This window comes from Esox lucius, chromosome 17, assembly GCF_011004845.1.
Source record: "Esox lucius isolate fEsoLuc1 chromosome 17, fEsoLuc1.pri, whole genome shotgun sequence".
Classification (NCBI taxonomy): Eukaryota; Metazoa; Chordata; class Actinopteri; order Esociformes; family Esocidae; genus Esox; species Esox lucius.
Window position 1 is genome coordinate 47,136,702 of NC_047585.1, and position 14,814 is coordinate 47,151,515.

Here is a 14,814-nt window from a genome sequence, read left to right on the forward strand (position 1 = left end):
GTCTATATAAAACAGGTCCAATAAAACCTGAAGAAAAGGGAAAAATGATGTAAAATACATTAGGGTTAACTTATACAAACAAATTGAAATGTCACACAAATATGTCAGGGACAGATTCTGTTTCAGAAAGATTGCAAATCTCCTCAATTCCCCCCGGCAAACCGTTTCCAACTTTTAGGCAACTGTCTGCAGTCCACACTATGTTGAGATACTGTATTATCAGAGCATGAGGCCTCTGCATTCTTCAAGCTAGACATCCTAACAGGTTATATGAACAGGAAGTAGCATCACTAAAAATGACAATGATAAGCAGCAAATTTAATGAATATCCACTTTGTTTCTTCAGATTTGGTGACTAGGCTCAAGCAGCGGCGTCCTCTTCTATCCCCTCCTGGCCTGCGTTCCATTGACCTTTTATTTATAAGTAATTGGATTAGCTAGGTATAGTTTTCCATTGGATTAGAGACAGTGATACTGACAGGGGAATGAATGGGCTAACCACAAACGTCTGTAACCAGATGGCCGGTAAGTATGAGAATGGTTCAAAAGAAAAGGAGAGCTACTCTAATGAGGCTCAAGTCAGAGAAATAGATTAACCATTTTAAGGAGCTCTCAGAGTGGATGAAGGAGGGTGAGTAGTTAGCCGTAAAAACACTACATTTAGTTTTTTATTTGGATTAAGGCTACTCTCCCGGGAGTTCAGACAGCAATTAAAAACGACAATCAAAAATATACAAACTAGACATTGCATTTAAATTATAATTTAACTACTGAAAAGATTATTGCCAAAAGAAAGTTAGCTTTATTAAGAACAGAAAGTCAATAGCATAAACTAGCTAAACAGGGGTCGGGAACCTGCTGTACATCAGTGACATCCCACCACACCAATCAAAGGCCTTGCTATGGAGTGAGAATGATACCAAAAGATTACATCCGTCATTTAGAGGTTCTTGTCAAGCAGGCCCCATGTGGGGGAAGGTTCATTCCTGGCCCTCTTGGCTAACACAAAATTATCCAGACTTCTAAGGAAGGCATGACAAAAAATACCCATATGTATCCCCATATAGGTTTACCTTTGTGTACCTATAAATATATATATTAAATATACTGTACTCTGTACTGTATATTTCATATATATATGAACATAATACTCTGAAAATGTTTGTGGTGTTCTAGGGACATGCTAGGATGGTCTGTAGTCTTCATATTAAGTGGTACACTCCTACGGATGTTGTAAACAGAGTTCCTCTGCCGACACTGCTCACTGTTTTAGAGACAGGTTGTCACCAGATTCCCTCTTCCCGCTCTAAGATGTGCACATGATTTATTTCTCCAGACCCCATTTACACCTCATTCTAGCATGTGTTCTTCCTCTGGGCACTGTCTTGACCTTTCCCATTTACACTTGCGAGATCTGATCACAATGTGTGTCTTATTTGCCTACAACTATCTAAAAATATGATCATAGTCAGAATGGGGACAGAATCAAGAGAGGAGGCATAGTCAGAATGGGGACAGAGTCAAGAGAGAGGAGTCATAGTCAGAATGGGGACAGAGTCAAGAGAGAGGAGTCATAGTCAGAATGGGGACAGAGTCAAGAGAGAGGAGTCATAGATCTGCTCAAATAAACACGGACCCATCCCCAGGGACAACACGGACCCATCCCCAGGGACAACGCGGACCCATCCCCAGGGACAACGCGGACCCATCCCCAGGGACAACGCGGACCCATCCCCAGGGACAACGCGGACCCATCCCCAGGGACAACACGGACCCATCCCCAGGGACAACGCGGACCCATCCCCAGGGACAACGCGGACCCATCCCCAGGGACAACGCGGACCCATCCCCAGGGACAACGCAGACCCATCCCCAGGGACAACGTGGACACAGCCTGGCTGGCTGCTTGGGCGAAGATTGGAGCACAGAGAGAAATTCTACTTTCAGCACAAAATATCGGCAAAGCCAGTAAAGTGAAATTGTATCTACAGTGCTTGAGCTACATTGCAATGTCTTAAAGTAGAAATACACATGCAAACTAGATAATTGTATTACCAAGATAAAACCTAAATAACAATAACACTGACTTTGGTTGGGAGCATCTGATATGACTACAGTAGTTTGTTATTATGTATAACATACTTCAGGTTTCACTGGTGGTGACACCTATTTGTATTCAGGTTTCACTCTTCATCATCTCACCCCAGGTGTTCAATGGGAATTAGGTCAGGAGACTTTGAGGGCTACTGACTTCATCAGTTTCCAGGGCCCATGGAAGTAAAATATTTTCCGCATGAACAGGGCTCTTTTTACAACAAACCCACCAAGAACCCAGTTTTAGCCTCCAGCCTCCAGTTAGAAGGGTTTTGGCCTAAATTCTCCTAGTACGTTAGGTAGTTGATGGTACCATGTATCTTAACAAGGTTCCCAGGGATTTGGAAGTAAAACAGCTCCACAACATCACAGACCACCATACTACAGTGGAGATTAAGTAATTTTTTTTTACATATACTACTGTTAAAAAATTTGGGGTGACTTGGAAATGTCCTTGTTTTTCAAAAGTGCTTTCAAAAACCGTCTTCAGGGGTGATAACTTAATCGCAAAATAGTTTTCTAGTGATCAATTAGTCTTTTCAAATGAGAAACTTTGTGCCATTGAAACAAAGGACTAATGGTTGCTGATAATCGGCCTCTGTACACTTATGTAGACATTCCACAGATAATCAGTCTTTTCTACAATGGTCATTTACAACATTGACAATGTCTACACTGTGTTTCTGATCAATTTTATGTTATTTTAATTATTCAATACTACCTGGAGTAAAGCGGGAAGTATTTAGTCTCAAGTGCGATGGTTCTTTTCATCATCTAACCATATATATTTCTGTACCCTGACTGGCTAATTTAGCAAGTTTCAAGGGGTATACTATTAGTTTCTTCTTATAAGGTTTTACACTAACCAATGTTTTAAATAAGGGTTTACACTAACCACTGGTATAATATTTGGTCCAAATGTTTTAATTGTCACTGTGGAAATAACACAGGAGAATTTGCTGTGCCCTGTCCACAAACCAGCTTGTACAACCACCCTGCAGGAAGCTTCAGAATACAAAGTCTGGAACAGAGAGACTTGTCCTATTCAAACCAAGGTGAAAATCCCTTCACAAGTTCTTTTCTGTTCTGCTGTGTTTTGTGGTACACTGCTGTGATACCGTGGTGCCAGTTGGCAATCAGCTCCAAGGATGGACACACACACCCCAGGGCTATGGTACAACCTTTAACCAGCACCAAGCCGTGTGTGTGTGTGTGTGTGTGTGTGTGCGCGCGCTTGACTGTGCTGTCAGATCTGGGCCAAGCCCACACAAGGTGCTGCTGCCAAGTCATTGAAGCCCAGGGACAAAGCTACTGTGAATTACTCATGCTTGTGAAGCCATTTGGCCACAGACCTCCATGGTTAGCACCTAGCCAACAGCTTAATGTGAAAGAATGCTGTTACTTTGGAATGGAGACACCTTAGCAGACACTTTGATTTTGGTGTTTAGGAGACATCATCTGTTCAACAGCTACCATTCCACCCACTAAAACAGGCTAAAACATATGCTAATTAGTGTTATACTATAAGCACTACTGTCATTTCACATACTTTGTAACTTGTAACTATTTTGGAGGAGCAATTTGGCATATTAAATATAATGGGCCACCTTGGGTGTTTGAAATTAAGTGTAAATTAATAAAGTAAAGCCAATGCCACTATAGCTATGTGAAAATGCATTATGCAGAGCGGCAGGAAATAAGAATCAACAAAGAAATCCAGGAATAATGTGGGGATTTTGAAGACACCCCTGTTTGCATGTCTAGTAGTTTATGTTGTCATCATTAGTGTAAAGCAGTAGGATTCAAATCTGGACCTCGAAGGCAGTTCCACTCCATGTTTTCACTACAGCTTTCTAATGAGGCACTTATTTTTACATTGGACACCAGGTGGTAGCAATTAATGGTTAGGTTGAACAGAAAACCAGCAGGCTCTGGACTCCATAGGGTAATGGTGTAAAGCATGTACATTTGGAATCAGATGCTAGTTTCTCACAACACAAGGACCAAATCACAATGAAACAGTGAGAAACACAAGTCAACCCAAAATCAGTGTTTGGTACATTAAAAAGAAGTAGCATAACAATGGGTAGCTTATCAACAAAACATTACCAAATGACCAGGAATATGTCTGCAGCAGACCAAAGAATCCTCACCATAACAGAAAAAGAACTGTCCAACATATCAGGAACACTCTCATGAATTCTGAAGCGCGCAGAAACATCTGATCAGCTTAGATTCAACCAAACTACTGACAACAAACACACTGTTAAAACAACCATGGATACTTTCAGAACCTAAAATGTGAACGTTCTTGGCTGGCCAAGTCAATCACCTGACCTTGAGCACGCATTTCATTTGCAGAAGGCAGGACTGATGGCAGAAATTGCCACTAAAAAAACAGGAAAGGAAGATGGCTTTGGTAAAGGCCCGGCAGAGCATCACCAGGGAAGATACCCAGTGTTTCTAAGACGGCACGTTGTGGTCTAGGGTGGTCCTATGATCTAAGATGGCACATTGTGGTCTAGGGTGGTCCTATGATCTAAGATGGCACATTGTGGTCTAGGGTGGTCCTATGATCTAAGATGGCACATTGTGGTCTTGTGGTCTAAGCTTCTGCTTTCAATCTTTATATATTTTTCTGCAGGGTTTAGATCTGGCCCAAAGCTCTTACTTGTTTTGTTGCAAAAACTGTTTCCTCCATCATTCCCCACTTTCCTGTAAATAAAGTATAAAGGCCGAAAAATAGATAAAGCAATAAATAAACAAACAAAGACAGCATGGTGTGTTCTCTGAAAATCTGAATTTTATTTGTTTAATCTGTAATAAGTAAGCAGGTGTTGGAGTTGGCAGTGTGTGCTTCACCATTTTCATCATGGACTAGAATTACGTTAGCTTCTGTCACAGTGTTGTAGGGAGTGGAGACAGACGCAGGAAATATGGTAAGTGTTTCTATAACTTAAAGCCCGTCAAGAAATGACTGGGCAAGGCAAAGGTAAAGTGAGGTGTAAAGCCTTCAAAACAGAACACGCGGACAAAACCACACTACACATACTCATAGACTAGTCGTACTCACTGCACGGTGACATGGAAATAATAACCAACAGGGCACTGGGGAAACAGGGCCATTTATATAGGCATAATAATCAGGGAGAATGGGAAACAGGTGTGGGCCACAATATGGGGACAGTCCGGGGTGAAGGTGATTAGCCAGAAAGGTGGTTTGTGACGGCTTCCGTCCACACCCATGGACACACTCACTATTTGGGCTTAACTTGAAAATAAGTTGGTAAAGGTTGCATAAATTGGACACAGAAAAAAAAAATGTCTCGGTGGACAGTTGGTATACCAGTGTATTTAATGTATTGTCCACTCAAACATAATATTTCATATCAATACTGAATTATAACCAGACCCTTCACCATACTTTACTGAATTATAACCAGACCCTTCACCATACTCCACTGAATCATAACCAGACCCTTCACCATACTCTACTGAATTATAACCAGACCCTTCACCATATTCTACTGAATTATAACCAGACCCTTCACCATACTCTACTGAATTATAACCAGACCCTTCACCATACTCTACTGAATTATAACCAGACCCTTCACCATACTCTACTGAATCATACCCAGACCCTTCACCATACTCTACTGAATTATAACCAGACCATTCACCATACTCTACTGAATCATAACCAGACCCTTCACCATACTCTACTGAATCATACCCAGACCCTTCACCATACTCTACTGAATTATAACCAGACCCTTCACAATACTCTACTGAATTATAACCAGACCCTTCACCATACTCTACAGAATCATAACCAGACCCTTCACCATACTCTACTGAATCATAACCAGACCCTTCACCATAGTTTACTGAATTATAACCAGACCCTTCAACATACTCTACTGAATTATAACCAGACCCTTCACCATACTCTACTGAATCATAACCAGACCCTTCACCATACTCTACTGAATTATAACCAGACCATTCACCATACTCTACTGAATTATAACCAGACCATTCACCATACTCTACAGAATCATAACCAGACCATTAACCATACTTTACTGAATTATAACCAGACCATTAACCATACTTTACTGAATTATAACCAGACCCTTCACCATACTTTACTGAATTATAACCAGACCATTCACCCTACTCCTGAATTATAACCAGACCATTCACCATACTTTACTGAATTATAACCAGACCATTCACCATACTCCTGAATTACCAACAAGCACAAGAAATGTGATTCACAATGGTAACTATCTACACTGTTACAGGCCTATCAGTAGACTGAGTCAGAGAGATACACAGTCATGCATTTATTCACTCACACACACACACACACACACACACACGTGCACGCACGCACAAGCAGGCACAAGTCTGTGTTCTAAATGCTACATCAGTTTGAGGATTGAAACACCCCAAATGTTCCATGTCTGTCGAAAATTGGAGTAGTCTAGACCTAGTAGGTAGCCGACTTATATTTATTAATACATTCATTTATTTATTTATTTAATATCGTTATTGATCACACTTTATATGAAGCATAGCGTCTTAATGCCTTATGACATGCTCAGAACCATCATAACATGCAAAACGAACTGACATAACTTTAGCCTACACACCGTAATTGAAGATGCAGCTTAAATTTATGTATTTAATTTATGATGAAATCAATTAAAACATTACGGCATGACCCATTTGTTTTCACTGGAATATCATTGGTTCTAAAGTGTTATTAAAGACAAAAAAGGTCTGACATGATTTGTCCTGATTTCTGCATGATTTCTGTGTTAATTTTTTTTTTTAAGTCATTAAGAGTGTGAGTTTATAAGTCCACGATATACAGAGTAGTTACATATTTGTATTTCTATTTTAGGGAACCTTCTGATAGCTACACATTTACTACAGTCCACAAACCCTCATAATACACAAATACCAAGCAGACATAACAATTCCACTGTAAATCAGACGACCAGTGGTTAGGGAAATACAGTTTTACAATAGTTCTTTATTCATGTTGTCTAGAATGACCATTGCTCTCTGTGTAATATCCTGTACCAGCCTCTAACAGGCCAAACAAAACCGCACAGGGGACATCAGACCAAGCCAATTATATGCAGTACTGTTTCTACTGTACCCAAATGCTTTGTTCTTTTCCTTGGTCATGTTAGGTTCTATTCTGGTAAAAGGGAAACTTGTTAGTGAGTTGTACTTGAATGAATCGATGGTTGAAGGACTGTGTGTTGCTTCACTATAGTAAATACAAAGCCTATTAGATTTTACACCACTCCTACTTTATCTAAATGCTTATTAAAAAATAAAGTTTCTTGTGGCACAGTATGTTGTTGTGATGGTACAGCCTGTACCATGTGTTCCTGCACAACAGACCTGACTGGAATAATGAACAGGAGAGGAAGATGAGTCACTAATGCTGTTACAGAGGAACTCATCCTTCTCTCAACACATGTCACGGTGATGTGATAGATGCATTCTGGAACCATGACACACGGCAGATCAAACAAGAATACCAGTTACATAATGTTCTTTAATAATTAACCTTCTTCTCAATTGGAGCAGAAAAACCGCAGATAAACTGCCACTGGAGCGCACAGGAATACCAGTGTAGCAGAAGTTAGTCTATAAGTATGGTGTTATTCTGCAGTAAGATGTGAGAACTAAAACTTTTTTGAGTTCTCACAGTGAAACTGTCAGTACAGAATTGCAGAGCTCCAGATACACTGTTGAGAAAACTGGCTATATGCTCCAAGAGCTCCCAAAGGCCTGTCAGTTGGAATAAGAGCCCCCATTAGTGCCCATGGATATCAGGTCATTTACCTTGACGGAAGGCTTCCTGGTGGAGCATCCTCTGTACCATCCTGAAAGAGAGAAAATAACCAAATGAATGTGTAACAATAACCTGACAGACCTCTATGCTGTCTGCAAACGCTTCTGAAACAATAACCTGACAGACCTCTATGCTGTCTGCAAACGCTTCTGAAACGATAACCTGACAGACCTCTATGCTGTCTGCAAACGCTTCTGAAACAATAACCTGACAGACCTCTATGCTGTCTGCAAACGCTTCTGAAACGATAACCTGACAGACCTCTATGCCGTCTGCAAACGCTTCTGAAACAATAACCTGACAGACCTCTATGCTGTCTGCAAACGCTTCTGAAACGATAACCTGACAGACCTCTATGCTGTCTGCAAACGCTTCTGAAACAATAACCTGACAGACCTCTATGCTGTCTGCAAACGCTTCTGAAACAATAACCTGACAGACCTCTATGCTGTCTGCAAACGCTTCTGAAACGATAACCTGACAGACCTCTATGCCGTCTGCAAACGCTTCTGAAACAATAACCTGACAGACCTCTATGCCGTCTGCAAACGCTTCTGAAACAATAACCTGACTGACTTCTATGCCGTCTGCAAACGCTTCTAAAACAATAACCTGACAGACCTCTATGCCGTCTGCAGACGCATCTGAAACAATAACCTGACAGACCTCTATGCCGTTTCCAAACACTTCTGAAACACCTCAATCAAAATGTTCAGATGGGAGAAGATTCTGCAGACTTTTGGGAGATTTCATAGAGAAACCATGATCCTGGGAGTGTGTGTCCAACCCAGTGATATAACAGCATGTTTATGTATTCAGACTCATTAGCAAATTGCTGCAAGGGAGCGGATGACCTAACGTAGCAGTCGTGCCTGAAACTACATTCCCTATTATAATGGTCTTGACAGGAAGGAAAACTATTCACTGTAGCCAGTTTGAACAAATACTGCTAGATATTTATTTGGAACACATTTGATCTGGGAAGGGATGGGAACACATTTCAGGCTGCGTAACGATGCTCTCAGCACTGACTATGTGTGAGGCAACAGAAGAATTAACTAACAAATAATTATTTCGTTATGACTCTTGCAGAATATTTGTGTCATGTACACGAAAGATGGTTGCCTACGGTTCAAGGTTGGTCATAGGAAGAAAATCGTGTCCTACACACGAAAACAATGGCTTTTATGGATTTTGTGTAGATGTCATGAAATCCTGTGATAGTGTCAGACCTGGTGGATGTTTGTGTGTCTGACATCTAGTCTGCCCACTCCTTATCTTGGCTGCATGATTGGTAGAATACAATACAAGAAATCCCACAAAAACTAACTTTTAAAACATTTATCCAATGAAAATAAACAGAAATGCAATTCTGTTATGCAGTAAAACTTAGAAAGCCCCTGCATGCACATTAAATGGCTAAATTAGAATCAGGTGAACCAAAACAGGTGCAAATTATTATTAACAAAAATAGAGAGTAATTTGGGATGGACAAGCCTTCCATAAAGATCAGAAATTTGGTTTGGGCTTAATTATATGGGTGTGTGAACACATCATGCCAAGATCAAAAGGCCTAAAATAAACAGTACTGATGCCCATGTGTCTGCAAGGGTCATCCTTCAATGGGGAAAATTTTGTGGATGATCAAAAGATCGTCCATAAAACTAGAGAAATATCCAGACCAGAGATATTCTACAAATTCATCCCAAGAGCTGACCAAAAGATGCTCATAGAATTCTCTAAGAACCCCAGGGTAACATCAAGGAATCTACAAACAGGTCACAATCACTGTCAAAGTGCAAAACTATTGGAAGAATGTACCCTGAACAGATAAGTCAAAGGTGGAGTTGTTTGGCCACAATGCCGGACACCATGTTTGGCTAAAATTAAATATCGGCTTTGATTTGTTGTACGATAAGATAAATGTTGAGGAAGATTTGAGGCAATCGGTCAGAAGCTGAAGCAGTAATGTAAAGAGTTGGCCAACATTCCTTCAAGTTGATGGACCATCACAACAATTGGAAACAAAGTTATTTTAGCCAAAGGTGGCAACACCAGCTATTGAAGTTAGGGGTGTACTTGTTTATTCTTCCCTATGCAAGGATGTTCATTTTTGATAAATAAATGAATGCAAAGTAACTAGGTTACATATCTCTCAATATTATTGAAGAGCAAATGACAAATATGTTAAAAAATACCACTTCCCTGTGGGTGTATTTACCTTTTTTACATGATCACTGTGCTTGGAATTTCATCATACATTTTTTTAGGGGTCACAAAAATGTTTACAGTGGGCACATGCCAGACCACAAAGGACTTTGGAGGAATTTGGGGGATTTTGGAGGATTTGGAGCTGACAAAAAAAAAACTTTGATAAACTGCCGCTAAGAAGAAAAAAATACATTACATAAAAAACATACATATCAACTTTTTAAATATAATTATTTAAAATAATAACTTACTGTATAATAACTGGTATGGTTTCTCCACATAAAAAGTTCAATTATCATGTTTTAATCCTTGAAATTAAATCTACTCTTCCCTCAAAAAGTTTATAGATTCTGGAATTCGTTTAATATCAGGAGTTTTAGTTGAGAGCATTCACATGTCGACCCGAAACAGGCAACGGTATTCACTGTTAAGTAACATTAAGGTTAACTAGCAAGATGGCTAACATTACCACAGCTACAGAAAAGTAAACCACCAAGTATCCTTTAACATCACAGTCACCTGCACAAACGACCTAAATAAACAAATGTAGTAACTTGCGTGTGCGGAGTAGTTTAAATGTTTCGCCCCAAACGCTGCCATGTCTAGTGATGTTAAACCCAACGTTACTTCTCAGAGCTCTCAAAAAGCGTTCAGGTGTTTTCTCCCACCTCCCCGATGCTCATGAACGCACCTTCCAAAACATAGAGGTTGATTCAGTTAAGCACTAAAGCACTAAGTCAGCGATCTATCGATCGATAAGTAGCTAGCTTGTTAACCTGCATGTAGTCCGTTCTTGTGGTGTTTCTCAGGTGCGAACTACAAACAATCTTACAAACAAACAACCCGACTGCTGACCTTGATATTTTTACAGTAGCAGGAGCAAAAAGCATTCAATGATTTTTGGGGCTTCACGGCCAGAGTGAAGGGCAACAACGGTCATGGCCATCGTGAAATTCCTACGTCGATGATCACAGATGAATAAAATGTACATATGTGATCACTGAGGCTGATGATTGACTGTAAATCTTTTTTACTAATTGTGATTAACTTCTATGTTTGTATTAAGTAACATTAGACTCACACTACTTAACTCATTATGTAGTTGGGTGACTAGTGGCATCAGAGAATGTTTTAGTGAATGGTGATTATAACCTGTGTTGCCCTGACAACTGGTTAAAGAAGCAATGTCACGGTTGCAGTGGGGGAGAGGATGAACCAGGCGCAGGCGGAATTGCAGTAGATGTAGATATTTAATATGAACAAGGGGCTGAAGTTACACAGCGAAACGAACTCACCACTGACGTGCGACATGTAGAAACAATAACCGACAAGTGATGGGAGCAGAGGAGAAACTTGTGAACACATGGTGATTGGAAGACTGGAACCTGGAGTGCATGATTATGGGAGCCAAGACAAAGAATGAGTCTGGGGTGAGTTCATGGAGTGACGAGAACCGGGAGTGCACTGCACGATGGCGCTGATTATGATAGAATCATACAGATATTTAATAGATGGAGATCGAGGGTCGTTAACAGTCATGCCTCACGTGTCATTCACCCAGCCAGAATGAAAACTGATGAGGATGCTAAACCAACAGTTAATCAAAGTTTTAATGAAATACTAATATGCTGGTGAGGGGCTGGTGATATATAAATAAGATATCTAGCAAAATACAGGAAGTCTAAATATACCACCACTCAGAAGAATGAATATACCACCACTCAGAAGTATGAATATATCACCACTCAGAAGTCTAAATATCCCACCATTCTGTCTAAATATCCCACCACTCAGTCAAAATATCCCACCACTCAGAGGTCTAAATATACCACCACTCAAATTATTCCACCACTCAGTCTAAATACACCACCACTCAAAGGTGAGCATACCACCACTCAGAAAGGTGAAAACACCACCACTCAGAAGTCTAAATACACCACTAGTCAGAAGTATGAAAATACCACTACTCAGAATTCTAAATATCCCACCACTCAGACGTCTAAATATACCACCACTCAGAAGGGTGAAAACACCACCACTCAGAAGTATAAATATATCACCACTCAGTCTAAATATACCACCACTCAGAAATCTAAATATACCATCACTCAGTCTAAATATACCACCATTCAGATAAAATATACCATCACTCAGAAGAATGAATATACCACCACTCAGAAGTCTAAATATATCACAACTCAGTCCAAATATACCACCACTTACAAGTTTAAATATACCACAACTCAGTCTAAATATACCACCACTCAGTCTAAATATACCACCATTCAGAAGAATGCATATACCACCACTCAGAAGTATGAATATATCACCACTCAGAAGTCTAAATATCCCACCATTCTGTCTATATATCCCACCACTCAGTCAAAATATCCCACCACTCAGAGGTCTAAATATACCACCACTCAAATTATTCCACCACTCAGTCTAAATACACCACCACTCAAAAGTATGAATATATCACCATTCAGAAGTATGACTATATCACCACTCCGAAGTATAAATATACCACCACTCAGAAGTATGAATATACCACCACTCAGAAAGGTGAAAACACCACCACTCAGAAGTCTAAATACACCACTAGTCAGAAGTATGAAAATACCACTACTCAGAATTCTAAATATCCCACCACTCAGAAGTCTAAATATACCACCACTCAGAAGGGTGAAAACACCACCACTCAGAAGTATAAATATATCACCACTCAGTCTAAATATACCACCACTCAGAAATCTAAATATACCATCACTCAGTCTAAATATACCACCATTCAGATTAAATATACCATCACTCAGAAGAATGAATATACCACCACTCAGAAGTCTAAATATATCACAACTCAGTCCAAATATACCACCACTTACAAGTTTAAATATACCACAACTCAGTCTAAATATACCACCACTCAGTCTAAATATACCACCATTCAGTGTAAATATATCATCACTCACAAGTATAAATATACCACCTCTCAGAAGTCTAAATATACTACCACTCAGAAGTATGAAACCACTCAGTCTTTAGATATATCATTTTTTCCAGAGTTGATCTAATTTGCAAGAAGACCAATTAGGAAGAAAGAACTGTAAACCAATGATGAATGTAAAATAGTTATTATTAAAAACCATGGGACAGCTGAAAGAAGAAAAAACATTATGTAATAGTCTGAGTGAGTCCTGAACCTAATGGACTTGGCACATGGTCCTGTGAGACTTCAGAAAAATTGAAAGTGTCTAACCATCTCTCATGTGAATATGGAAAATAGTTTTATCAATGTAATTAAAGAGATTACAGATTAGCCCACACATACCCACAGTCACACTGTAATTCCCCTGAAACACATCTATATGGAAATGTGGGGGAATAAATATCAAAGAGAATGCCACCAGAGGGACTAACTATTTACTGTCATGGACACCTGCAGCACAGCCTGTTAATTTCACTTGCAAAGGGAAGCATTATGTAATGCTATGTAAGTGAGCTGCTGATCAAAGGGTAGCTATATGTAATGATATGTAAGTGATCTGCTGATCAAAGGAAAGCATTATGTAATGCTATGTAAGTGATCTGCTGATCAAAGGAAAGCATTATGAAATGCTATGTAAGTGATCTGCTGATCAAAGGGTAGCATGACGTAATGCTATGTAAGTGATCTGCTGATCAAAGGAAAGCATTATGTAATGCTATGTAAGTGAGCTGCTGATCAAAGGGTAGCATTATGTAATGCTATTTAAGTGATCTGCTGATCAAAGGAAAGCATTATGAAATGCTATGTAAGTGATCTGCTGATCAAAGGGTAGCATGACGTAATGCTATGTAAGTGATCTGCTGATCAAAGGAAAGCATTATGTATTGCTATGTAAGTGATCTGCTGATCAAAGGGGAGCTACAGTGGGAGAACAAGTATTTGATACACTGACGATTTTGCAGGTTTTCCTACTTCCAAAGCATGTAGAAGTCTGTGATTTTTATCATAGGTACACTTCAACTGTGAGAGACAGAATCTAACACAAAAACCCAGAAAATCACATTGTATGATTTTTAAATAATTAATTTGCATTATATTGCATGACATAAGTATTTGATCACCTACCAACCAGTAAGAAATCTGGCTCTCACAGACCTGTTAGTTTTTCTTTAAGAAGCCCTAATTTTCTCCACTCATTACCTGTATTAACTGCACCTGTTTGAACTCTTTATCTGTATAAAAGACACCTGTCCACACACTCAATCAAACAGACTCCAACCTCTCCACAATGGCCAAGACCAGAGAGCTGTGTAAGGACATCAGGGATAAAATTGTAGACCTGCACAAGGCTGGGATGGGCTACAGGACAATAGGCAAGCAGCTTGGTGAGAAGGCAACAACTGTTGGCGCAATTATTAGAAAATGGAAGAAGTTCAAGATGACGGTCAATCTCCCTCGGTCTGGGGCTCCATGCAAGATCTCACTTCGTGGGGCATCAATGATCATGAGGAAGGTGAGGTATCAGCCCAGAACTACACGGCAGGACCTGGTCAATGATCTGAGGAGGAATGGGAGAAGGTCATGTGGTCTGATGAAACAAAAATAGAGCTTTTTGGTCTAAACTCCACTCGCAGTG

General features: G+C 39.8%; 1 protein-coding gene across 19 annotated transcripts in view; it reads right to left on the minus strand.

Annotated features, from left to right (window-relative positions):
* The window catches only part of dock3 (dedicator of cytokinesis 3), a 260,930-nt gene that overhangs the window by 147,780 nt on the left and 98,336 nt on the right, over positions 1-14,814 (minus strand). For 15 of the 19 annotated variants that reach the window (XM_029114312.2, XM_029114314.2, XM_029114309.2 and 12 more), the window contains one exon: positions 7,969-8,009. The exons of 3 other annotated variants lie outside the window; for them this stretch is intronic. In XM_029114312.2, the coding sequence (XP_028970145.2) occupies positions 7,969-8,009 (41 nt within the window). Of the gene's footprint in view, positions 1-7,968; positions 8,010-9,210; positions 9,227-14,814 lie in introns of those variants that run through there. One more of the 19 variants, XM_034287391.1, reaches the window with a different exon arrangement.